The sequence below is a fragment of the Chiloscyllium punctatum genome, chromosome 2 (genome assembly GCF_047496795.1).
Source record: "Chiloscyllium punctatum isolate Juve2018m chromosome 2, sChiPun1.3, whole genome shotgun sequence".
Taxonomy (NCBI): Eukaryota; Metazoa; Chordata; class Chondrichthyes; order Orectolobiformes; family Hemiscylliidae; genus Chiloscyllium; species Chiloscyllium punctatum.
The window spans coordinates 13772448-13799313 of NC_092740.1; the positions used below are offsets into that span (position 1 = coordinate 13772448).

The 26866-nt window shown below is 41.8% G+C and overlaps 1 protein-coding gene across 2 annotated transcripts; it reads left to right on the top strand.

The window, feature by feature from the left end:
- The first annotated feature begins 351 nt into the window (after window positions 1-351).
- On the top strand, window positions 352-26631 carry prelid1a (PRELI domain containing 1a). Of its 2 annotated transcripts, none has more exons than XM_072593750.1 (6): window positions 352-541; window positions 6925-7071; window positions 8942-9167; window positions 10719-10832; window positions 12786-12864; window positions 24813-26631. In XM_072593750.1, the coding sequence occupies exons 2-6, from the start codon at window positions 6980-6982 to the stop codon at window positions 24950-24952; spliced, it is 651 nt and encodes a 216-aa protein (XP_072449851.1). In that variant the 5' UTR covers window positions 352-541; window positions 6925-6979; the 3' UTR covers window positions 24953-26631. The 2 variants fall into 2 exon arrangements, with proteins under 2 accessions (XP_072449851.1, XP_072449860.1); XM_072593759.1 differs by lacking the exon at window positions 352-541 and adding an exon at window positions 6774-6792.
- The last annotated feature ends 235 nt before the right edge of the window (window positions 26632-26866 follow it).

The window sequence follows — 26866 nt, forward strand, 5'->3', positions numbered from 1 at the left end:
GACCAAGCCGCTGAGAGGAACTGGTTTACAGCGCCCTGACGGTGGGAGGACCGGGTTGACAGGACCAAGTAGCTGGAAGGGCCTGGTTTACAGCGCCCCTGCCGCTGGGAGGACCGGGAGTGCAGCGCCGTGCGAGTGCGGGGACAGCGTTTACGGCGCACCGCAGCTGGGAGGACCGGAATTACGGCGCCCCCGCCGCTGGGATGCCCTTTCACAGCGCCACCAGCGGGTGGGAGGTCGCCTTGGGAGGACCGGAATTACGGCGCCCCCGCCGCTGGGATGCCCTTTCACAGCGCCACCAGCGGGTGGGAGGTCGCCTTGGGAGGACTGTGGGGGCGGGGACCGAGCTTCCTTGCGCTGGAAGGAGATGGCGTGCGGAGTGTGCCGCGGGCTGGTGGCGATGGGCGGCGAGGAGTAACGGCACATGGGGGGGGTCGGGAGGAAACGCTGCTTCGAAAAGGGTCCAGAAGAGTTTGGAGGGGAAGGGGAGAGAGCTGGAGGTGATAGCGGTGCTGGCGGGTCGAGCCTGGCCATGGTTAAGGTGAGTGAGTGTCAGGGAGAGGCCTGCTGTCACGACCAGGAGGTCACACTGACTCTGCTTTCAATGAGAAAAGGCTCCTTCCCCACGTGGAAGACCGAAACTGTCACCTTCTCAACTCAGACTGAGCCATCACAGTGTTCAGGAAACATTTAGATCATCACTTCAAGCGCCAGAACATACCAGGCCCTTGTGGCGCGGTGGTATTGTCCCTACCTCTGAGCCAGGAGGCCCAGGCTCAAGCCCCGAGGTGTGTGACAGCATTCTCTGAAACAGCAACTATTCCCCTCTCCCCCCCCCCCCCCCCCGGGTCCAGGAAAATTGCAAGGGTTGTGGGTGAGGGCCTTTGTGGTGTGGTGGTAGTGTCCCTACCTCTGGGCCAAAGATTCACGTCCCACCTGCTCCGGAGTTGTCTCATCACGTGAAACCCTGAACTGCGGATGCTGGAGATCTAAACATAAATTGCTGGAGAAATTCAGCAGGTCTGACAGCACCAACATTTTGTGTCCTGTCACTGTTCAGTTCACAGCACGGTGGCTCAGTGGTTAGCGCTGCTGCCTTACAGCGCCAGGGACCCAGGTTCAATTCCCGCCTTGGACGACTGTCTGTATGGAGTTTGCACATTCTCCCTGTGTCTGCGTGGGTTTCCTCTGGGTGCTCCAGTTTCATCCCACAATCCAAAGATGAGCAGGTCAGCTGAATTGGCCATGCTAAATTGCCCCATTGTGTTAGGTGCATTAGTCAAGGGTAAATATAGGGGAATGGGTTGGGTGGATGTGGACTTGTTGGGCTGAAGGGCCTGTTTCCATACTGTAGGGAATCGAATCTAATTAATCTTTTTTAAAAATGTTGACGGTGTTTTCTCCTCACAGGTGCTGAGTTTCTCTGGTAATTTCTGTTTCTCTGTGTCATAACATGGCTGAACAGATTGAATGTAATATCTACAAGTGCTGGAAAGTAAAACTAGGGTAGATAGGTGCTTGATCAGCAGACTGAAGAGCCTTACTTTTTGCTGTAAAACTCTATGACTCTGATTGGCATTAGAGCAGGTGCAGAAAAAATTTCATTAAGGGATTTCTTGTGATGAGTTTCATTTTTCATGGATTGAAGAGTTTTCCTTGGAAAAGAGGATGTTTGATTTGAAGTATCCAAAGTCACTGTGGGTCTAGCACTATAGGTATGTGGAAAAAAAACTGTTCCCACATAGAGATGGATGGAGAACATAAGGGCTTGATTTCAAAGAAATTGGCAAACACAACAAGGGCAAGATGATGAAAAGAGTTTTCATGCAGTGAAGGGTTAGGATCTGTAAGGCACTGCCTGATAGTGTGGTGGAAACATGTTCATTCAAGGCACTTCAGAGGGAGTTTGATTACTATCTGCAGAGGAAGAAAGTGCAGGATTACAAGGAGATAAACTGAGGGAGTGGCACTTGTTAACTTGCCCATTCGGACAGCCAGCACAGACAAACCGATCTTCACACCAACGGTGTTCTCTGTCATATGGGGCACTATAACATTATGAATGGGGCAGACCTAACGACTAAAGACTGGGCATCCATGAGGTGCTGTGGGCTGTCAGCAGCAGCAGAATTATACTTAAAACACAAACTGCAGTCTCATAGCCCTGCATGACCTCTAACTCACCTTTACCATCAAGCAAAGGGTTGAACCCTGGCTCAGTGAAGAGTTCAGGAGGACATGCCAGGAGCAGCACCCGATGTACCTGAAAGTGAAGTGTCAACTTGGTGAAGCTTCAAAACAAAGACCACTTGTATGCCAAACAGATTCAGCAGTACGTGACATACAGGGCTAAACTTTTCTGCAAAGAACAGATCAGATCGAAGCTCTGCAGTTCTCCCACATTCAGTTGTGAATTAACCAACCCACTGGAGGAGGAGGAGGCTGCTGCACAAATATCCCCATCGTCAGTGATGGAGGAACCCAGCACATCAGTGTAAAAGACAAAGTTGAAGCATTCACAGCAATCTTTACCCAGAAGTACTGAATGTATAATCCACCTCTGCCTCCTCCAGTGGTCCCCAGCATTACAGATACCAGTTTTCAGCCAATTTGATCCACATGATATCCAGAAATAGCTGAAAACATTGGACACTGCTAAGTCTATGGGTCTTGACAGCACTCTGACATTGGGACTGCAGACATGCACTCCAGAAATTGTCACTACCCTAGCTAAGCTATTCCAGTGCAGCTACAACATTGGCATCGACCTGATGTGGAAGTTTGGCTAGGTACGTCCTGTACACAAAAAGCAGGATAAATCCAAACTAGCCTATTGCCACCGCATCATTCTACTCCCGATCATCAATAAAGTGACGGAAGGTGCTATCAAGTGCTATCAAGCAGCAATAACCTTCTCATTGCCCATTTGGTTTCCACCAGGGCCACTCAGCTCCTGACCTCATTACTGCCTTGGTTCAAACATGCACAAAACAGTAGCATTCCTGAAGTGAGGTCAGAAATTGAGAGGGACACTCCTTCACAGTAACCTTCACTGGTGCAGGAGTTGAACTCCAATAGTTGGTGTCTCTCTACATTACAAACTAGGCAAATGAACTGACCATAAAGCTGTATGTCAACAATTCATAATTATTTATCTGTAGCTAGAATCTATGTAGTTATAATAAATAGTAACCCTTGTGAAGCACGGTTACCTGGTCGATGCTTTCTATCAGTCTGAATCTGAAAGACAGCTAAATTGGGGAACTCTGTGTACTTTTTTAAATGTGTAACTTTTGAGATTACATGAGAAATAGCATGCCAGCCCAGTAACTGGTGACAGGGTAGTGTCATTGGGCTAGTAATCCATCAGTCAGATAAACATTTTGCATTTTAAACAATAACCCAAACCACAGGATACAAAAATTGGTGACAGTAATATCCTATACATGGTAGTTTGGTTGAAGACCTTCCTAGAAATTATTCAAAACCCCAAAATTGATGCAATTCCTGCAGCAAGTGACGTCAATCTCAAAGCTACTTTGAGTCACTTCCTGAGTTTCAGGTTACATTTCTTGCACGATATTACTCACTGTGGTTAAAGGCCCAAGGTAGCACATCCAGTTGGCTACTGAAAGCTGTTTGATAATGAAGCAGTGGAGACAATTCACATTCAAACTATTTGATATATAATTTAGAAAATTTGCTGGAAGAGGGATTGTTTTATTCTGTCCATATTTGATGCCCTGTACTGGGAAGGAACTCTCCGAGATGGGACAATTTACAGATTTGAAAAAGTCAAAGTCTGTCGTAGTGAGCACAGAATCCAGGCTGGCATGTCGATGTAAGACTGAGAGAGTGAGACATCAACGATTCTGTTTGCCCCCTCATATGGGGACATAAAAGGTTCAATGACCAGCTTAGAGAAACTGCTTTCCTGGCTGATATTAATTGCATAATCAACAGCATTTTTTAAAAAATGACAATTTGGACATTATGTCAATGCTATTTTTGGGAGCTTGCTGTGGTCAAATTGGCTCCTGCGAATTCTACATTACATAGTTGCTAAACTTCATAAATGAAGCATTGGATGTAAAGTGTTTTAGGACATCCTAAGGCTGTGAAACCAAACTGTTTGCAGCCTTGGTGTTATATTTGAACCTGAGATGCAACCAATTTTTCTCACCAACAGTAATGTCACCTATCTTTCCAATTGTACTACTATCCATCTCCACCCTGTCTCAGCTCGTGTATCTTCACAGCCTTCAGTCATGCCCTTGTTTCTTCTCCCATTTGGGCTGTCAACATACGTCTGGTCAGCCACCCACCATTGACTCTCTAAATTTGATGTTATCACCTCTGTGCTCATAGATCTGCATTGAGTCACGCAGAGCAGGATGGTTCCCAGTATAATCCTAATCTACTAGTGTCACCAGTTTTATGCAGAGGCTGTGCTACAGATGCAAGAATTTCCAGAATTCCCTTGCCTGAACATTATCTAGCAGTGTGTGGAGACAAAGGTGAGCTCGATGCTGTTTTAAGTATGTGAGAAGGAGCAGTTCAGCCTGTCAAGCTGGCTGGACATTTGATGCTCAGTGAGACAATTTTCATCTCTATCTGGCCTTGTCTGTGGACATCTCAGGACCGTTACAACTGTGTCTGAATTTGTGGTGCTTATTGACTATAACTTGCGGTTAAAACAATGATTCCACTGCTGATGTTGCAAGATAGAACAAGAAGTGGCACTGTGTGTGCCCCAGTGGCACTTGAGCTTTTTGGTCTCTTTTTTTCTGCTCCACAGCTTTTCCCAGTCTTCTGTTTTATCACATGGAGTTTTTTTGTGCATTAAACATTCTCTCTGCCCTCTTTACTGTCTCTCTCTCTCTCTCTCTCTCGTCCCCAGTGCGCGCACATACACACACACACACACACATACACAGTTAAACAATAAACTGCATTCTGTGGGCTGTGTTGCTAAACTCCTTTTAGATTTGTGTAATAGAACATAGAACATTACAGCACAGTACAGGCCTTTCGGCCCTCGATGTTGCGCTGCCCTGTCATGCTAAGCTGAAGCCCATCCCACCTACACTATTCCATGTACGTCCATATGCTTGTCCAATGACAACTTAAACACACTTAAACTTGGCGAATCTACTACCGTTGCAGGAAAAGCATTCCAGACCCTTACCACGCTCTGAGTAATTTCACACAATTGCCCAAGGCCAATTCAAATTTGAAGGGGCAAAAGGGAGGAAACCATACATGAAGCAGGAAGTCTCACTAGAAAATTAGATGTTAATAAGTCTTAAGGCCATAAGATGTAGGAGCAGACATAGGCCATTCAGCCCACCAAGACTGCTGTGCCATTGAATGAGATCATGGCTGATCGGATAATCCTCCACTCCTTTCAATTAGCAAATATATGATTTTCTGTTTCAGCTTTTACTACGTACAGTTTTACCTTTTCATTGCCATTAACTTTACATCTCCATCTCAAATCCATCCAGCTCACCAACAGCCCATTTCATTCATTGATCCACATCTCTTTGAATCTGTTTATCTCTAGGGCATTTTTTACTTCGCCATGTGGTTTGATAGGATCTGTGTGAAGTGATAAATCATTCTGTGAAGGTTCTGCCATTGGCAAAACTGATACAATATTATGGATATCCTTTATACAGATTTATTATCATCAGCAAATTTAAAACATATTCCACAAATTGTTGATAAGTTGGGCAAATTCAATGCAATCACATTCTTTCTCCGAGTAGCACTGACCAATCTTATTCCATCCTTTTCTGTTGCTGAGAGAGATTTTCAGCACAGTTGGCTGATTTGTCATTTATTCCATGAGCCTTAAAAATCTCACCAGTGGAACAAAGCCTTCTGAAAATCCAAGTAAATGTTGTTTTGTAGATAACATTTCATCCAAATATCTAACTAACTTCCCAAATGTATTTCCACGGCTGCGTTGTTTGGTTGCTTCTCCATATGTTACTATGGAGTGAAATGTCAAGCTTCAAGCTACAAATAGCTCCTCGCCAGCAATCTGGTGCTTAAAGCCCTGTTAATTTAATTCTGTCTCCTATCTCATTCCTTACTGTGATTTATGACCCTGGCAACTTGATAAATGCCTCCTTTTAACAAAGTTTCCCACATACTATGCACTACCCAACTTGGAATTGTTGTCACCATCCCATCACTGTTACTTGGTCAAAGTCCAAGACTTCCCTTCCAAACAGCACTGTAGATGTATCTTCACCACCTGGACTGCCCCAGTTCAAACACACGGCTCACCACCAGAGCAAATAGGGATGGACAATAAATGTGGGCTCAGTCAGTGACACCCACATCTCATAAACAAATAAATAATCTCAAGTTGATTTCCAGACATGTTATCAGTTTTTAACAACCATCAGCAGTGATTACGTAGTTGCCAGTAGACTTTTTATTGAATTCAAATTCAGTCTGTGACATGTGATTTGTACCTATGTCTCCAAAGGAGTTTGTGTGTCTGTGTTTTTACTACTCCAGTGACACTCCTCTATGGAGCAATCTAATCAGCTTTTAGTAGAAAAGTAGTCCGCTTAGAGGATTAAGTGGTTCTCCATTTGATGCCTGTAGGATTTCAACAGCTTAGATAGAAATAATTTCGTCTGGTGAGTGAGTCCAGAACAGAGACATAACTTGGGTCACTTGGGAAGCATCCTTACCAGTGGAGGCCGGGGTCAATTGCACATTTTCAAAACTGGAATTGATGGATTTTTGTTAACTGAGGGTTACAGTACCAAGGTGAAGTCGAGATGCCCAATCTGATGAAACACATTCAACTACAATCTGAATCCTCTTATTTATTCTTCCCAGCATGACAGGAAACAAGTGCAGTTTGTGGTTAGATGTCTAACTTTCTGTTCCTCTCTACAGGTGATTGTATAGTTCCCGTACGTATGTGAAGGCTGAAAGGCCTTGGGTAGTAACCATGGTGAAACACTTCTTTGATGTATCTACTCTCAAGAGCACGTGGGACCAAGTTGCCTCTGCATTTTGGCAACGATATCCAAATCCATTCAGGTAGGTCTCTGCTATTGTAACTACCATTTCTTTAGGTGGTCTGCGGGGTATTTTTTTGGTGTAGAGCAGAGGATTTCTATCAGCCCCAAACCATTTTTCAATGTTTCGAGTTAAGCTGGTCTACTGAGACTAGTTCACCCCCACATCCTTTCCAGCCTTTCTGTTTTGAAGTGCCAGTAATTTTATGACCCAGTCTCACATCTATTTGCCATGTTTACAGAGAAACTGATGGGTGCAGATATTGTCAGAGGCTTCACAATGGAACTGGATCAATACTTGTGAAGGAGAAGTGTTGAACATGCATTGCACAGAAAGCTAGTGCACAGGTAATCAGGAAGGCTAGTGCAATGTTGGCCCTCATTTCAAGGGGGTTGGAGCGTAAGAACAGAGAAATTGTATTGTACCTGCTCAAGGTGCTGGGGAGACCACGTCTGGAGAACTGTAAGCAGCTTTGGTCCCCTTATTTAAGGAAGTACATTATTTCATTGGAGGCAGTTACAGGTGGGTTCACTAGGACGATCTCTCAGACGGAGACATGTCAAGTCGAAACAGGTTGAGAATCTACCCATTGGAATTTGGGTGATCACATTGAAACATATAACATTCTAAAGGAACTTGACAAGGTGAATGTTGAGAAACTATACCCCCTCGTGGAAGAGTCCAGAACCATGATGGCGTAATCTCAAAATTAAGGGCTCCAATTTAAACTGGGGATGAAGAATTTCTCACAGAGGGTTGAGAGTTTGGAACTCCTTGTCACAGAGATCAGTGGGGGCAAAGTCATAGAGATGTACAGCACAAAAACAGACCCTTCGGTCCAACTCATCCATGCCAATCAGATATCCCAACCTAACCTAGTCCCACCTGCCAGCACCCGGCCCCTATCCCTCCAAACCCTTCCTATTCATATACCCATCCAGGTGCCTTTTAAATATTGCAGTTGTCCCAGCCTCCTCCACTTCCTCTGGCAACTCATTCCATGCACATACCACCCTCTGAAAAAGTTGCCCCTTTGGTCCCTTTTATACCTTTCCCCTCTCACCCTAAACCTATACCCTCGTGTTCTGGACTCTCCCACCCTAGGGAAAAGACCTTATCTATTTATCTTATCCATGCCCCTCATAATTTTATAAACCTCTATAAGGTCACTCCTCAGCCTCCGATGCTCCAGGGAAAACAGCCCCAGCCTATTCAGCCTCTCCCTAAAGCTCAAATCCTCCCACTCTGGCCAGTCTTTCTACAAATTTAAGGTTGAAATAGATAGATGGATTCTTGATCTTTCGGGGAATCAATGGTTATGGGGAAAAGGCAGGAAGGTGGGCGTAAGCAGTTTCAGATCAGCCAAAATCCTATTGAATGGCGGAGCAAGCTCAAGGGGCCAAATGGCCAATTGCTGTTCCTATTTCTTATAGTTTTATTATCTAAATATGGTAAAAGTATGGGAATAACTGGACTATTCTTCACAAGAGTGGAGGAAATTCTAAGTCAAGAGGCTTCATCTTGTGCTGTAGCTATCTGAGATTCCAACCCCCCATTGCTGTTCCATTCTCCATACATTGGTGTGGCCCATTTAATTACCAGTGAGAAGGCAGAGTCAGATCAGGTTTCCCTTATGTGCATTTGAAGAACCACATTGACATTAAATAATGTATGTGGTCTGTTAACTTAAGCTGTTTGTATTATAAATGAACAATGTGTTGTTTGTATCGTGGCTGAACAGTTTTTTAAAATATTATGATTGCATAATGTTTTGATACAACATACCTAACATCAAATCAGTAAGAAGTAAATTGATGAAAACACAGAAATAATAAATGTATTATATTCTGTTTAAATACAATTCCAAAGTGTGTGCATTTCTCCATTTCAGCAAACATGTATTAACTGAAGATGTGATTTACCGTGAGGTAACCTCAGACAACAAGCTACTTTCTAGACGTCTGTTTACAAAGACTAACCGCCTGCCTCGTTGGGGAGAGATGGTGTTCCCTGCTAACCTGGCACAATCTGTCTTTGTTGTCGAGGATTCCATAGTTGATCTTCAAAACCGAACATTTACCACATTAACATGGAATATTAATCACACCCGCCTCATGGTAAGTTCATCTCCATGCTGACTGCTCAGGACTGTGCTTCCCGTTTTCTCAAGCATTTCATATGAGTTTATTTTTAAAGGAAATGCATCATTGATCATGAATTTGAATAAAGATCCAGCTATTTTTGTTGATTTTGTTCAGTGATGGTGAACACAGTAAATATCAAACTCAGCAGTTGTACTCTCCTATCTGAGTCAGAAGATTGTATGACTTGAGCGCTGAATCTAGGTTGACTGTATAATTTAGGATTGTGTCGTGGAGTTGCTACTTTGTGAATGATATGTCAAGTTAAGGCCATGCTTGTTTCTTCAGGCCAGAGATCCCATAACAGCTTCTGAGAAGAGAAGGAAGATCTCCTGCCATCTTAACGTACAAAATAGGCACAGGATTAGGCTAATAATAATTCTTCGGCCAGAACTACTAGCCAGATTCATAAACATTACAGTTAAATTATACATAGCAAGTTCCAACAAAGAGCAACAGATGGGTCTTAGGCCAATATTGGACCTGAACTATACCCAGGGTCAAAATGTGTGGTGCTAGAAAAGCACAGCTAATCACGCAGCATCTGAGGAGCAGGAGCGTTGACGTTTCAAGCATAAGCTCTTCATCAGGAACAGAGTGACAGATGGAGTTTACAATAAGCATGAGGTATTGCACTTTGGGAAAACAAACAAAAGCAAGTCTTATACAATTAAAAGTAGGGCCTTGGGTAGTGTCGCTGCCTGACCAGCTGTGTTTTTCCAGCACCACTCTCAACTCTGTTCTCCAGCATGTGCAGTCTTTCTCCTGAAATATACTCAGTCTACCTCACAGTGTCAGGAAGGATAACTATGTCAGAAATTTGAGCAACAGCTGAAGCTAACCATTTTACTCTGCAACTAGGCAGTATGGACATGAACAGTATGCTCCATTAACAGGATGCTGAGTCCAGTCAGAAACATGCCCTGCCTAGACACAACATGATATGTGAATTTCCATGTCAGTGCAATGCCAGGTACATAGGCTACACATCCCGTTGACTCATGGATCGTATCAAGCAACACATCCCTTCAGTTGTTTGCAACAGGCAAAATACTAACTGTACTCAACCAGTCTGTGCTTGGTTGAGCAAAACTCTACATACTGTCCATTGTTAGATAGCATTCACAATTGGATAGAATGTGCTGAACAGTAATGTGTGTGCAAAGAATTGCACTAACAAGCCGTTTAAGATTGTCAGTCAGACTCTCAATGTGGCTCACTTGTACTGATTGGAATATGTTTTTGTAGGGACTTGCCCTCTGAAGGACAGAGAAACATATCCAGGCATTATGCCAGTTTTGAATTAAACAGAAGTGTGAGGGATGGGGGTTCTCCACAGTAACACCTCCACTACCAACCAAACAGCACTTTTCTCATGCAAATGTAAGATCAAGAGAAAGTTTATTGTCGGAAGTTTGATTCAAATCTTGTGGTAAATGTGGCTTTTCAACCCATTTGAAGATCACAGAAGAAAAGTTTCAATGATTTCAGACTTCTCAAACTGCGTATTTTTTTAATCAACTTCAGCAGGTAGAGGAGAAATGTATTTATCGTCCAAATCCAGAAAATCTGGCATGGACACACGTACAACGTGAGGCGTGGGTCACTTCAAATGTGTTTGGTTTTTCTCGAGCAATACAGGTAATGGCCTATCAATTTTTCTGTTCTTTCATCAGTTATTCTGTAAAACAACATGTAAAATGTTATCAACCAAACACAGGACTTGTTTTCATTGATGGAAGATTTAGAATCCATAGAATTCCTACATTACAGAAAGAAGCTATTCGACCCTTCGATTCATTACCGACCCTCCTAAGAACATCCCGCTCAGGCCCCCCCCACCCCCCCACTCTACAGTCTGAGAAGGTTTACTAGATTAATCCTGATTCTGGAGGAATTTTCTTATGAGGAGAGGTTGAATAGTTTAGGTCTACACTATTGGAATTTAGAGGAATGAGAGGTGACCTTATTGAAACGTAAAGGATTCTTAGGGGTTTGACACGCTAGCTGTAGAGACATTGTTTCCCCCTGTGGGAGAATCTAGGACCAGAGGGCATAATTTCAGATTCAGGGGTCACCCAGTTAGGACAGACATGAGAAGGAATTTTTTCTTTCAGTGTGCAGTGGAATTCTTTACCACATAGGGCTGTTGAGGCTGGGTTGTTAAGTATATTCAAGGCGGAGATAAATTTTTAATCAGTAAGGTTATTAAGGGTTATTGGTAAAAAGCAAAAAAAGTGGAGTTGATTATCAGATCAGCCATGATCTCATTGAATGGTGATGTGGACTGGATAGTCCAAAAGACTCTGTTCCTATGTCTTATAGAAGAATATTATCTAAATAGTAAGAGACTGCATAGAGATGGAGAGAGGTCTGGGTAACTTCATGCGTGATTGGAAAATATTAGTACACAAGTTCAGTGAGTAATTAGGAGCGTAAATGGAATGTTGTGTTTATTCTGTGGAGAATTGAAATATAAGAGTGGAGAGGTTTTCTCGCAGCTGTACAAGGTCTTGGTGAGGCCACATCTAGAGTTCTGTGTATAGTTTCGAGCTCCTTATTTTTAAAACAAGGAAACAATGACATCAGAAGTAATTCAGAGAAGGTTCATTCAACTCACTCCTGGAATGAGTGGGTTGTCCTATAAGGAAAATTGTACAGACAAGGCTTGTAATGTAAGATCCTGGGGGTGGGGGGGTCTTAGGTGGTAGATACTGAGAGTTTGTTTGTTCCTGTGAAGAGACTGGAGCTCACGGACATAATTTAAAAATAGGAGGTCACCTTTTTAAAGTGAAGCTGAGAAGAAGTTTTTCCTCTCGGATGTTTGCTAGCCTATGGAATTCTCTTCCCCAGGAAGTAATGGAAGGTCAGTCATTGATTTTATTGAAAGTTGAGTTGGAGTTTTGACAGATAAGTGAGTCAAGGACTACAGGGCAGGAAAAACTGAGCTTGAGACCACAACTAAACCAACCTTGACCTTATTGAATAGCAGAACTGTCTAATCCTGATTTTGAGTCCTAAGTTTCCATGGAACATGAGGGAAAAATGCAGCAAGTGGGGATCTGGAATGCACTGCCTGAGATTGTGATGGGGCCACAGTCAATCATGACCTTCAAAAGATAAATGGAGAAATAGAAAGAGAAGATTCGCAGGGCCACGGGAAAAGGATGGGAGATTGGGACTCAGCTGGTCTTGCAGATAGCCAGCATGGACACTACGGGACAGAATGGCCTCCTTCAAAACTTTGACCATTCCATATTTTTCACGGGCCTTTGGGATAAATGAGAAACTAGTCTACAGTGTGTCAGTGGGCTCATTCGTTGTCGGTTTATATTGACTTGATGAGCAGTTCTCTGAAGAGTGATTAGCTCAGATCCATTTTCCCATGCATTGGCCTTTGAAACTAATCCTTCACATGAAGGAAGTTGCTTCTTTCACATTAGGCCTCCAAGTATGTACACTAGAATCCATTGTATCTTCACAGGTTACCGCTATTTGTATAAACACCCACAAGCGATTGACACATTTAAATATGAAATTGCTTATTTAGAAGTAAAGTGAAGTTTCGATTAAAGTTTTTTGTTTGTATTATAGGAATTTGGTCTTGCCAGATTTAGAAGAAATCAGTTAAAAGCAACAGAAGGATTTGAATATATTCTTGCTCATTTACAAGGTGAGTAAATGAATTATAATATCCCTTTCTTTGTATCCTTCCCAGGCCTGTCTTTGTACACTTATTTTGCTGAAGAGCTTTTTCTGATGGGGTGGAACTTGGCCATTGCTTTTCCAGAATCAAAACACCTTTTACTGGAGATAACCGTAATTTGTGAAAGAAGCATAGAATGCCAGATGGTGGTGATATGATGCAAAACCTATATGCAAAATAGTCTGTCGCAATGAGGCCTTGGTTGAAATACTTTGCAAATTGCAAAAGATACAGCTGAGCTCTAATCAGACCTTACAGTGGAGTCAGTGGTTGCTAATCATCCAGCAGGGTTTTGCAACAGACTAACCATTCCCCCCCAAAAATGGACTGCTGGTTTTGTCTTTTATGTTGTGAATTCCACAACATGAAACCTTCAGCCAACTTCTCTGACTAAAAAGGCTGAGCCTAGCCTGGGTTAAGCAATGAGTTCTATTTTTCCTCATTGTGAGTGACTTATCGAAATTTGAATAAGATTGTCGCCACTCTGAATGATCACACATCAAAGGCAATTTTTGTACAAATGAAAACAACAAATCCAGTTTATTTTCCATGAATTAATTTGCAGTAGACAAAAATAGTAGACCAATACATCTCAAATGTACCTATTACAAAATTTTATCTGTAAATGTTCAAAGAAGGATTATCCTCTGCTGTTAAAAGCATCTTGCTTTGACTCATTCAGATTCCCTTTTTGTATGTGAAATAGCAGTTTTTCAATAATAAATTGGATGGAATTGTGTGCATTTATATATCACCGTGATTTGGCAATGAAGACTTGGTGACACTTCACACATCAGTACAGTATGGTTTGATGCACCTTGGCAATTCTCTACACAGATGCACTGAAAACTAACAAAAACAGGAAGTGCTGGTGAAACTCAGTAGGTCTGGTAACAACTTTGGAGAGAAAAACAGTTAATGTTTTGAATCTGACACAGGTCTCCCTCTGAAGAGGAGTCATCTCAGAGTCAATGTTAACTCCATTTCTCTCTCAGCAGATGCTGATAAGTGGATTTGAGGATTATCTGATCAGCCATGATCTAATTGAATTATGGAGCAGGCTTGATGGGCTGAATGGCCTGCTTCTGCTCCTGTACTTCCTGGTCTTATCCTTTCCCATTTTATACATTTACCTTTTTCTTCATATTACTTCCTAGTCAATCTTCAATGTTCATTTTTTTCTTCCTTTTTTTGGCCATCTTTTGTTGGTGTTTAAATCTTTCCCAATCTGCTGGCTTACCACTAATCTTCCCTCATGTATGTTTTTTTTCTTTCAATTTGATACAATTATTAACTTCCTTGGTTAAACGTGGTTGGTTTTCCCCTTCCTAGAATCCTTCTTCCTCACTGAGATATATTTTTGTGGTGAACTATAGACTACTTTCTGAAACACCTGCTGGGTTCATTAGCCATTTTTTTCCCTGCACACCTTATCTCCAGTCTTCCGCAGCACCCATTCCTATGTTATTACTCTTATTTAAATTTATCACAGTTATTTCTGATCCAGGTTTCTTGCTTTTGAAATGAATGCTAAATTCTACTATGTTACGATTACTGTTCCCTACAGGATATTTTACTGAGAGATCTTGGATTAAACCCACTTCATTATACATCACCAGATATAAATAGCCTGATCACGGGTTATATCCACTCACATTGTTCTAAGAAACTGTCCCGAATGCATTGTATGAATTTTTCCTTACCAATGAACTCTTTCTGTGCCAATTTGATTTTCCCAATCTACATGAAGATTAAAGTCACCCATGATTAATGTACTGTCTTTTTATATGTCCTCATTACCCCTTGATTTATCTTCTGTCCTACAATACTGCTTCTCTTCAGGAGATTAACTGCCGTCTTTCTCCCCTTGTTATATCTTACCATCATTTACATGGATTCTACTTCATTAAACCAACATCATTTTTTGCTGTCATACTTATTCAATCTTAGACTGACAAAGCTACACCACCACCCTTTCCTTTCTGCCTGTCTTTTGGAAGAGTTGCAGACCCCTGAATATTGATTTTCCAGCTTTGATCTCGTTGTAACCATGTTTTTACTATAGGATCACACCCATTAATCTCTCTTTTGCTGATAATTCATTGCGTTTGATCTTTTGCATATTTAAAAAGACATTAATTTTGCTGTTTGATTATTTTCCATTGACTCTAGATGTTGATTTTTTTTATGTTTGTAATCTGTCCCTGTCTATGCTACTCTACCCTGAAATGCTGCTATACCCTTTGTAAACCTACACACACATCCCTTTAGAGCCCACCTATTTAATTTAAAACTCTTTCTACAGCCTTAGCTATTCGATTTGCCAAAACATCAGTCCCAGCACAGTTCAAATGAGACCTGTCCCATCGGAACACCTTCCTTATACCCCATTACTGGTGCCAGTGTTCCAGGAACTGAAACTCAATCTTTGAGCCAAGCGTTTAACTCCTTGACTCTATTAAAAAATACCTTATGCCTCGTTACCCGTGGTTCAGGTAGTAATCCTGAGAATATCACCTTAGAAATTCTCCTTTTTAATTTAGCCCTAACTGTTCAAATTCTTTCAGCAGAACATCCTTTCTACTCCTGTTCAAAGTCTTTGGTATCACTGGTGATGACAACAACTGGAACCCTGCTTTCCTGCTTTTAAGTTCCTTTTCAGCTGTGAGGAGATATTCTCAAGCCTGGCACTGGGCAGGCAGCAGAGCCTTTGAGACTCTCACTCATGGCTGCATAGGGCAGTGATTATTCCCCTACCACTGCAACATTCCTATTTCCCCACTCTACTTAAATGGCTCCCTGTACCACAGTGCCATGGTCAGTTTGCTCATCCTCCCTGCAGAGCCTACTCTTAGCCAAATAGTTTGCAAGAACTTCGTAACTATTGGATAGTTATTACCTGCAGTCACACCCTCCTGTCCCTCATCACAGTCCAAATCCTTGGGCGTTGTGACCACCTCTAGATAGAAAGCGTCCAGGTAACTTCTCCCCCTCCCTGATGTGGTGCATTGTCTGCAGCTCAAACTGCAGCTGCTCAACTCAAATCCCAACTTCCTTGAGCCAAAGTGCTGCGTTGCCTGGAGCTGCAGTCTGAACTACAGGCAATGCACCCCATGTTTGGGGATGTCCTGGCACCATGAAAGGCAGTAGAGAAATGCAAGTCTCTATTAGTGTTAGCGAGTTTTTAGAAGATTTGTAGCTCAATTTTGATGTTCTGGATGTGGGTTTGCTCGCTGAGCTAGAAGGTTTGTTTTCAGATGTTTTGTCACCGTACTTCATCTTCAGTGAGCCTCAGAATGAAGCACCAGTGGTGTAGCCCGCTTTCTATTTATATGTTTGAGTGTCCTAGGGTTGGTGATGTAATTTCCTGTTCTGCATTAGAACATTATTTCAACAACCCACCACACATTCCAGCATAGAGGAACTATGCAGAACAGAGGAAAATCACCAGTACAGTGTATTAAAAAAGAACGGGTACCCAATGAACACAGTCTGCCGATTTCTCAGCAACAAACCCAAACAAGCAGATAAAACATGTCAGAAACCCTAGCCACTCTCCCCTACATCAAAGACATCTTGGAAATAACTGCCAGACTACTCAGACCCCTTGGCATCATGGTAGCCCACAAACCCACCAACACACTAAAACAGCAGCTAATGAACTTGAAAGACCCTATACAGACAACAAGCAAAACTAATGTCATTTACAAAATACCTTGCAAGGACTGTAACAAATACTACATTGGACAAACAGGCAGAAAACTAGCCATCAGGATACATGAACATCAACTAGCCACAAAACGACATGACCCTCCCTCACTAGTATACTCACATACAGATAAGGAAGGACACCAATTTGACTGGGACAACACATCCATCCTAGGACAAGCCAAGCAGAGACACGCATGAGAACTCCTAGAAGCATGACATTCCAACCGGAACTCTATCAACAAACACATTGACTTGGACCCCATTTACCACCCCGAGAAAAAAAACAGGAAATGACATCACTGTAGGAAATGTCACCGCAGGAAATGACACCATCAACCTAGGAAACTCAAACATATAAATAGAAAGTGGGCTACACAACCAGTGCTTCATTCAGAAGCTCACTGAAGATGTTGCCTAGTATGGTGACGAAATGTCTAAAAATGAGCATACATCCAGAATCCCTATTATTATCCCTGTGCAATGCCTTCGAAACCTTCTTCCTGCTGTCTGCAGCCTCTCCTACAGCAACAGAAATTGGAGATAATAGGTAGTTAATCAAATCGCCAGGATGTGACCATTAATGTCCCACAAGGATGTGTGTTAGGACTTAAATCGTTCACGTGATTTATTAAAAACTTGAATAATTACATAGAAAATTTTATATATATATATATCCAAATTTGCTGATAACACAAAGTTAGGTGGTATTGTAAACAATGTAAGTGATAGTACAACATTATAAAGGGACATAGGTGAATAGAGAGCCTAGGTGAATGGGTAAAAGTGTAGCTGATGCTGTTCAATGTAAGCAAGTGTGAGGTTATCCATTTTGGACCAAGAAAAGGATAGATCAGAATACTTTTCTAAATGGTATGAAGTCAAATATAGTGGATATCCAAAGAGACACAAGCAAGAACAAAAAATAATCAAGGAAACTAATGCAACACTGGCCGTTATACCCAGGGGACTGGAGTACAAGGATGCAGCAAGTATAGTGCAGTTATGCAAAACCCTGATTATACCATTTTAGAGCTGTGAGCAGGTCTGGGCACCACACCTCAGGAAGGATGGATTGGAGGGAGTACATGATAGGTTTATAAAAACAATATCTCAACTTCAGGGCTTGAGCTATGAAGAGAGTTTACACAAATTAGGCCTGCTTTCTCGAGAATTTAAAAGGTTAAAGGGTAATCTGAACAAAGTCTTCAAGATGTTAACAGTAAAAGACGGGGTAGATTGAGAGAAGTTATTTCCATTGGTTAGGGATTCTAGAACTAGTGGGCATTGCCTGAGAATTAAGGCCAGACTATTCAATACGAGATTTTAGGATAAAAAGGGTGGTAGATATTTGGAACTCTCTTCCATATGTGCCAGTTGATGCTCAATCAGTTGTTAATTTTAAATCTGAGATTTTGTTTCAGCAAACATATTAAGGGGTAAGGGCTAAAGACAGTATATGAAGTCTGGCCACAAATCAACCACAATCTCATTGGATAGCAGAACAGACATGAGGGGCTGTATAATCTACTTTTGTTCTATGTAACCTCTGACTGTGGCACACAATAATTAAACTGTTCAGGAAGTCTACTACCCAAAAATAAAGACTAAGAACCAAGGTCAGAGCTCGGCCAGAGGCTAGGAATGCTGCAATGAGTAACTCACCTCCTTTCTCCCCATTTACGAGGCACAAGTTACTTCCCTTGGATGGGTGCAGCTCTAACAAGACTCAAGAACCTTGACACCATCCAGGACAAAACAGCCCACCTGACTGACACTCCATCCACAAACATCCACCCTCCACCACCAATGGTCAGTAGCAGCAGTATGAACTAAACACAAGATACACCACAGGAATTCACTGAAGATTTATAGACAGCACCTTTCAGACCCACTACCACCTAGAAGGACAGTGGCAGCATATACATAGGAATGCCATCACGTGCAAGTTCCCCTTCAAGTCATTCACCAACCTGACGTGGAAATATATCCTTCTGGGTCATTGGGTCAAAATTCTAGAACTCCCTATCGAATGATATTCTGGGTCAACCTGCAACACATGAAAAGCAGCAGCTCAAGATCACAACTCATCATCACTTTCACAAGGGCAGTTAGAGACATGCAATAAATGCTGGTTCAGCTAGCAGCACCCACATCCCGTGAATGAATTGGAAAGCTTTAATTAGCTTTAGTAGCAGCATGTTTATTCTTTGATTGAATGCAATTAAACAATAGAGTCAATTGCATTGTGAAAGTCTACTTACAATTGTAACATCTGTCTGACATGGTAATTGTTCTTATAAGTTTGAATCTTTCTCTTTAACTCCTTTGTTTAAATTTATCAAAGGACTGCAGCTATCTGTTCCATTAGTGGGCGAGTATCAACGCACTTGTAACAGGTGCAGTTAGATTTGCTAGAAGCAACTTGCCTGAATATGGACCAAACTCACTCCCACCCTCTGCTATAATGTAGCACTTAAATTTAAAATAGAACAAATAATTGCGGATGTCGGAGATCGGAAACAAAAACAGAATTTGCAGGTGAAATTCTGGTCTGGCAGCATCTGCAGGGTGAAAGTAGAGTTAGCGTTATGAGTCCGATGACTGTTCATCAGAACTGTTAGCAGCTAAGAAAAGGTATTTATACTGAAGGCAAGCTTAAGGGGTGAGGGGGCTGAAAGATGAGCGGTAGGTGGAAACAGAACCCACAGAGAGAGATAAGGAAAGGGGAGGCGGATGTCGGAATTACTAATGGTAGGCCAGGGCAGAAGAGAAGTTGAATAAGTGAGAACGAGAGCTGAGAGAATGGGTGAGCTATGCTGAAAATAATCCATGTCATGACTGAACCCACATTCTATCCGTAAAAATGATCCTGAGCTTCACTCACCACTGTGTTCCCACGCCACTGTGTTCTGCTGCGGTGATCCAGTGAGCCTCAGTGCAAGCTCGAAAACTGAAAGCACTTCCAATTTTGGAAATCAGAAATAAGAGCAAAGCAGAAATTGCTGGAAAAGTTCAGCAGATCTGGCAGCATCAGTGGCAAGAAACCCGAGCTAACATTTCAGAAGAGCAGCATCTCATTTTCTGCTTGGGCCCCTGCAGCCTGTAGGACTCAACATCGAGTTCAGTAACGTTAAAGCCTAATTCCATCATTCCATGTTTTTATACCACCCCAAGACCATGGTCCTGTCAAGATATGGGTTGCTTTCAGCACAGTCTATTTATTCTCTCCATCTCTCATCTCTCATTATCACTTATTCTGTCTTGGTCTCTATCAATAATCTCTTGGTCTATCTACCCCTTTCATTATCTCTCCCTTTCTCTCTGTATAGCTCTGTCTCCACTCACTTCTTACCGCCCCTCCCCCAACTTGTCTTCAGTGTAAATACCACTTTTTCATGGCTACTGTCAGTTCTGATGAAAAGTCACTGGACCCGAAGTATTAACTCTGCTTTCTCCCCACGATGCCAAAGACCTGCTGAGTTTTGCCATCAGTTTCTGGTTTTGTAGCATTTAACTTTGTAACGTTCTTTCACTGGTTCCTAGGAAAATCTCAAAATGCCTTTGTGTTTTCTTGCTGAAGTCTACCTGGGAGTGTGAGGAATAGGGTGAAGATGTTATGGTGGTTCTCATAAGTGTGGAAATGAGTCAGTGTGTAATATGTAGGTTTTTATATTTCAGTTCCTTGGAATGGAATTGCACCATACAATGTTTTTTTTTGGTGATGATCACTTGAACACTTTGATCTACGATATTTCTTGTCCCTTTTCTAAGATTTCATTTTTAAACAGCGATTATTCAAGTGGAATTTCAGACTGTCAGTAAGCAGCTTAATACTAGCCTTTTTAACCTGATGACGTTTAGCATATGGCTGCTTCTACTTGTTGAATGACTCACATTTCAAAAACATCTTTCACAGGAACACCATAAAACAAAGCATGACACCATGTCACTCGAGATATTAGATCAGGTGACCAACAAAGATGGAGGCTCAGCCTCAAGAGCCTTCTCAGGAGAAGGCAATAAGTGCAACCACACCAGTGAAGCCCATGTACTGAGGAGAAATCCACAGTCAGTGTATCTATAACTGTGTTCTTGTGCAACTCCGTGTTACAGAAAAATCATGCTTTGGAAACAGCGCTTAAAGTGTTGGCGATGTGACCGCATTACAGCCAACACAAACTTTAAACGTTCATGCTTTAGAAACGGTGTTCCCAATTTGTCAGTTGCATTATAGCAAATTCACGTTAATGAAACATACCTTAGAGCAGAACAACCTGCACAAGTCGTAATAAGATTTCATACAGTTGTCTGCCAGGGATTTGCATTGCTTATTCATTCAACGATGCAAAATGACTTCTGCTCTTTGGATATTAACATTATCTTTAAAAAAAAACAATACAATTTAACTCTAAACTAAAATAGTTCTCCTCCTCTTCCCTCCCCACCACAATATCTGACTTGCTTTCCCTGATCTACAGGAGGGGCACTTCCTGTAGCAGCTCATTCCCAGAAAATCTTATGAACGTATGAATTAAAACACAGAAGAAAGCCATTCAGGTTCCTGTGTTTGCTCTGACATTCACTAAAGTCATGGCGGATCTGTTTGTGTTGCAAATTCCATGTTCTCATCTACTGCAGGTAACCTTGGATACTCCTGCCTAACAAGAGTTTATCGGTCTTAAAAACTTTCAATGATTCCACCTATATTGCCTTCTGAGGCAGAGATGTCCGAACTTGTACAACCCTGTGAGACAAAACAATCCACGCGTCTCTGCCCTAAAAGGCTGAGCCCTACTTTTAAAACAGTGGCCCCTAGTTCGGGACTCACCTCAGAAAAGGAATCATCCTTTCCACATTTACCTTTTCAAGACCATTCAGGATCTTTTACAGAACACTTAATGGAATGGACTCACAAACTCTTATCGTTTGCCTGTACCTGTGTTTTTGTTTTTGCTGCCATTTACCTATTATTTACTTATCTATGCTACTTAACTCTGTGATCTGCCTGTATTGCTCACAAGACAAAGCTTTTCACTGTGCCTCAGTACACGTGACAATCAATTCAGTTCAAATTCAAATTCACATCCTCAGAAGACAATCATCTGTTAAATGCACAAAGTCAGAATTCCCCACTCCCACTTCATCAGTTTCCCCCAAAATGCAGCAGTGGCCACACTTGACTCTCTTTTTGCAGGTGCTGCAACATTCGCTTCTGCTTTTTGCGACTGGAGAGGAGCAGGTTAGAAGATTCCAGCTGCAGCATTACCCCTGCTCCTGTGATCGGTTTCTTTTTGTACTGACGTATAAAATAGTGGTGTTTGTATCTTTTTTTAAACCATTAAGGGAAGTCCGTTGCATTAATCTTAAGACTAGACAGAACTGAAACTGCTTCTCTAAATTAATCCCAGTGCTTTCTTGAGGAATATACATTTTAGGGTAAAAGTATAGTGACTAACCCAGTGACAGGGATGTTTCAGCCACAGTCCGTACATATGGCTGTATGAAATAGAGCAGGACTATGGCTTTTGGCCTTTAAGCTACTCCACCATTCAGTAAGATCATCCCTGTGATGACACGGTGCCCTCACTGAGCTGGCTATCTAGAACCCGAGGCACAAACTCTGATAAGAAGTGTTTTCTGTCGGAAGTTCGATTGTCTGTGAAATTCTCTTCTCCCCAGAGCAAAGGAGGGTGTGTTGTCGGATATTTTAAAGGCTGAGTTAGCTGGCTTCTTGACTAACAAGGCATGTGGGGAAAGAGGAAATTGGAATTCAGGTCAGATATAGATGATCATATCAAATAATGAAGCAAGATTAAGGGGCCAAATGGCCTACTCTCCTCATTCATTTTTATGAATGTGACAAAATGATACTTGTCACAGTTGGGTGCTCTGCTGCAAATCGTGCATCTTTATGATAGTGTTAGTTCACATAGCTAACACCATCTGTAATTATGTAGAGCAGGTCCTGATATCAGTCATCCTGCAATGCTGATTTGTCACAGGCCCTGCTATTTAGATCACCCAATTGGTGCTCGCTCTCTTAGATTTACACATTAAGCAGCACAATGCTGTTCCCCCAATAGCTTTGTCTTCGTTTAAAGTTAATTGAATTGAAGTTAAAATGTTCGAAGATCACTGTACAAAATATAGATTTCAGGTGATTCAAAATGCATTTGCAATCTTTATCATTTGACCTCTCTTGCCAAAACATATTGACCACAATGATTTATGATATTTTCTGTAAAGGAAGTCATGCATTTTGTAACAGTAAGTTACTCAAAAGTTGGTCTCTACCCAGTGGCTGCAGTCTGACTGGTGGGAGGTGAGTAAGGACAGGACTGCAGACAGCTTGGATGAGAAGATACTGCTTCCATTGGTATCATTTCAGCTGATTGGCAGCTTCAATGCTGGAGAGACTGTGGTGGGCAAACAGAGAACATTACAGCGCAATATAGGCTCTTCGGCCCTTGATGTTGCACTGACCTGTGAAACCAATCTGAAGCCTATCTAACCGACACTATTCCATTCTCATCCATATGTTTATCCAATGATCATTTGGAATGCCCTTAAAGTTGGCAAGTCTACTACTGTTGCAGGCAGTGCATTCCTCGCCCCTACTATTCTCTGAGTAAAGAAACTACCTCTGACATCTGTTATATATCTATCACTCCTCAATTTAAAGCTATGCCCCCTCATGTTAGACATCACCATCCAAGGAAAAAAGCTCACACTATCAAACATGCTGTCATTCTAAGAGATGGCAGCAGAATCGCTATTGAAGGTCAGTTTGCTTTACAACTCCAACACCTTGCAATCCCTTTTGATCAAGAGACCAAAAACACCCAGTCTGAGCACCACACAACCTCCCCCATGTCCCTTGACTTTGAGCACAGCCATTCTGATAGGCCTCCCAGCATGCAATACTTGTATTCGGTTGTGTTCATCAGTCTTCTTCTGTAATTGGACCCATTGAGTCATCATCCCAGCTCACTACAGAGTTAACAACGGGCTACCTCACACTCCAAGAAAATGATGCCAGCATCATCCATGCCTTGGCTGCAGTGCCCTCATGCCTATCAGAAACACCAATAAATCAGGAAATGGCAGGGAGGGAGCAACTCAGAAAAATTACAGTCACCAGGGAAGTGGTACTCAGTAAATTGTCAGAGCTGTGAGCTGACGAATGTGCAAGTCCCTGCTAGACTTCATCTCAGGGTCTTTAAGATATCAAACATAACTCCGTTTTTCAAAAAGGAAGGAAGGCAGAAAGCAGGAAACTTTTGGCCAGTTAACATCTGCCACAAAGAAAATATTATCAGCTGGAAAACTTCAGCAGCTGTGCCAAGCTCAACTTCACAGACCTAAACTCTCTGCATTCATGGGATGTGGGGCTTGCTGGCTGGGCCAACACTTATTGCCTCTGATTACCCTTGAGAAGATGGTCATGGGCTTTCTTTTTGAACTGCTCAAATCCATGTGGTAACGGGGCACTCACAATGTCCCTAGGGTGGGAGTTCCAGTTGTTATGCCCAACGACAGAACAGCGATACGTTTCCAAGTCAAGATGAAGAGTGGCTTGGAGTGGAATTTGCAGTATTCCCATGTATCTGCTGCCCTTGTCCTTCTGGATGGAAGTGGTTGTGGCTTTGGACGTTTTTGGAGGTGTACAATGAGACATGTTGAAGCCTCTGTTACCAGGTCAATTTACACATGACAAAGCTAAACACAGCAGCATTGACCAATTATTCTGTTTTTGACATATGTGGTCAAGAGAGAAATATTGGGAGAACTTTCAGCTTCTTGTTCTTAATATAGTGCCACAGGGATATAAACTGCTCAGTTTCAACCACGTAACAAGCAGGTTGCACCTGAATTTAACATTTCAGTTAGTCCTGTGAAGTTGAAAGATTTATTTGACAAGAGAGGTATTGCAAGTGCTGGAAATCTGAAGACCACTGCAGGAATACTCAGCAGATCAGGTTGCACCTGTGGGGAGGGGAACAAAGTTAATGTTTCAGTTCGATGACCCTGTGTCAGAAAAAGATTTGTGTCATTTTAGAGATGTTAATTTGCGACCAGGAGCATTTGGGTTTTTATCGAATTAATATTGAGTAAATCACTTTGGATACAACTTAAATAGATTAGGCAATTCATTTGACACCCTACTTACATTGCTGGTTTTATTTTTCCATAATATTTTTCAGGTGAGTTGCCACCTAAAACGCTGAAAGAAACTGCAAAAGAGGCGACTGAGAAGGCAAAGGAGACTGCACTGGCAGCCACAGAAAAAGCCAAGGATCTGGCATCCAAAGCAGCACCACAAAAGGCAAAACAGTTTGTCTGATCCAGGAAGAAAGACCATGTTTGCACACTGCATCTTTAGTCCTTTTGAGAATAAAATAATCTGCTTTGTTTTTAGAAAGAGAAAAGCAATTGTTTATAGCGCAAGCCCCAAATGTTTCATGTTTCTTGATGGTCTTTACTTGTGTGCACAGAATGTTTACAGCATTAACTTTTCTTTTAATTTTTACTGTGTCCATGACAGAGACAGCCTTAGTATTCCCAATAGATTAGAGGAACACTGGTGCAGGTATGTTACCAAGCCTTTCAAAACAGCTTCCACAGGCTTTATGATCGTTTTCCCTCTCCCAATAACGCTTATTTCAATGGAATGATTTATTCTTTGTTTTAATTTTTCAAATATTCTTTTAACTAATAAATTAAGCGAACAGTATTCCATGACAGTGAAGTGACACACAGCCAGGACAATGTTTCAGTTAAACACTGATGAAAATGAACATTCCTATTGGGAGTTCCCTTCCTGGATATTTTGTTTTGTCCCTTGGGCATTATGGATTAAACTGGGCACCAAGTTTTACAAATAAAATTAAGGTGGTGATGTTCTGTCTGATCTGTTCTTAATCAGATGCTGAATTATTTATTTTCAATTGTTTTCTTTTGCCTAAATTCAAGAAATTGTCTCGTTGGCTACTTAGATGTAATATGCAAAGCTTTGATTCTTGATGTCGTACCGGATTTCTTAAATGAATTTAACTTTTTTTCAGTGTCAAACATAACATAGACCATCAAAAGTAGACAATCTGGCTACCGAAATAAATCCTGGCCAAGGACATGTGCTGACTTAGCATCTGAAAATATGTAGAGATAAAAACAATGACTGCAGATGCTGGAAAGCAAATACTGGATTAGTGGTGCTGGAAGAGCACAGCAGTTCAGGCAGCATCCAACGAGCCCAAGGGCTTTTGCCCGAAATGTCGATTTCGCTGCTCGTTGGATGCTGCCTGAACTGCTGTGCTCTTCCAGCACCACTAATCCAGTATCTGAAAATATGTATCAATATTTCAGATTTAAGCTCATCCATCTTAATCAAGTACTTGATTACTTATTTTAATTCTTGATCTGATATTATGGCACGACATGCAAATGAGACTATGTAGACATATCCAGTTCCTATGCTCCATCAATCTGGCAAATAATAGGAATCCTTATATAGAGCTGAGTGCTATGGAGGGACAGGGAGAGCCATGGCTTTTCTTTTACCCTGCTTGTGTTCTGCTGTCTCTCTGTTTTCTTTTGTTTAGCACTGTAGCTTTACAGCTTTGCCATCTGTGTTAAGTTCCATGAAGAGTCTTGTCTAGTTGCCCTCTCTACTTCTCAGATGCTGCTGCATATTTCCAGAAAATCTTCTCTGCTCAGGTAACAGAAGCTGTAGAGCCCTCATGTTTTTCTCCAGCAGCCTGCATTTCATAGCTTCAAAGTCTGTGCGATAAGAAGGGCGACTAGATTGCTGGCAGGTTTCCTCAAGATGAAGAAAATAATTTTGTACAAGCCCTTGCTGCTGAAATCTCTTTAACCTTGAATGTGCTATTATTGTCTAACTGGACGGGTAATGTTTACCAATTTATTCTGTATTTTTAGAAAGAGTTTCTTAAGATTTAATAGTTTGTCAAACCTTCAGAACTACCTTTCTTAATGGTTAATAAATGTCAATGAAAAATCTCAGTGAAATATTGCACTTTTCAACCACAGCAGAGCTGGTTCTACACAGATGAGTGTCTTCTTTATGTTATAAAGCAGGGAGTGCTGGAGTAATCCTAGTCTGAAATGTCAAAGTAATGACGGACAGATGCTCTCCCCACTGGTGATGTAAGGCCTGCTGGGTTTCTCCAGTGCTTTCAGTTTTTATTTCGGATTTCCAGCAGCAATCATATATGCATTTCATATACCCCGTTGTAGT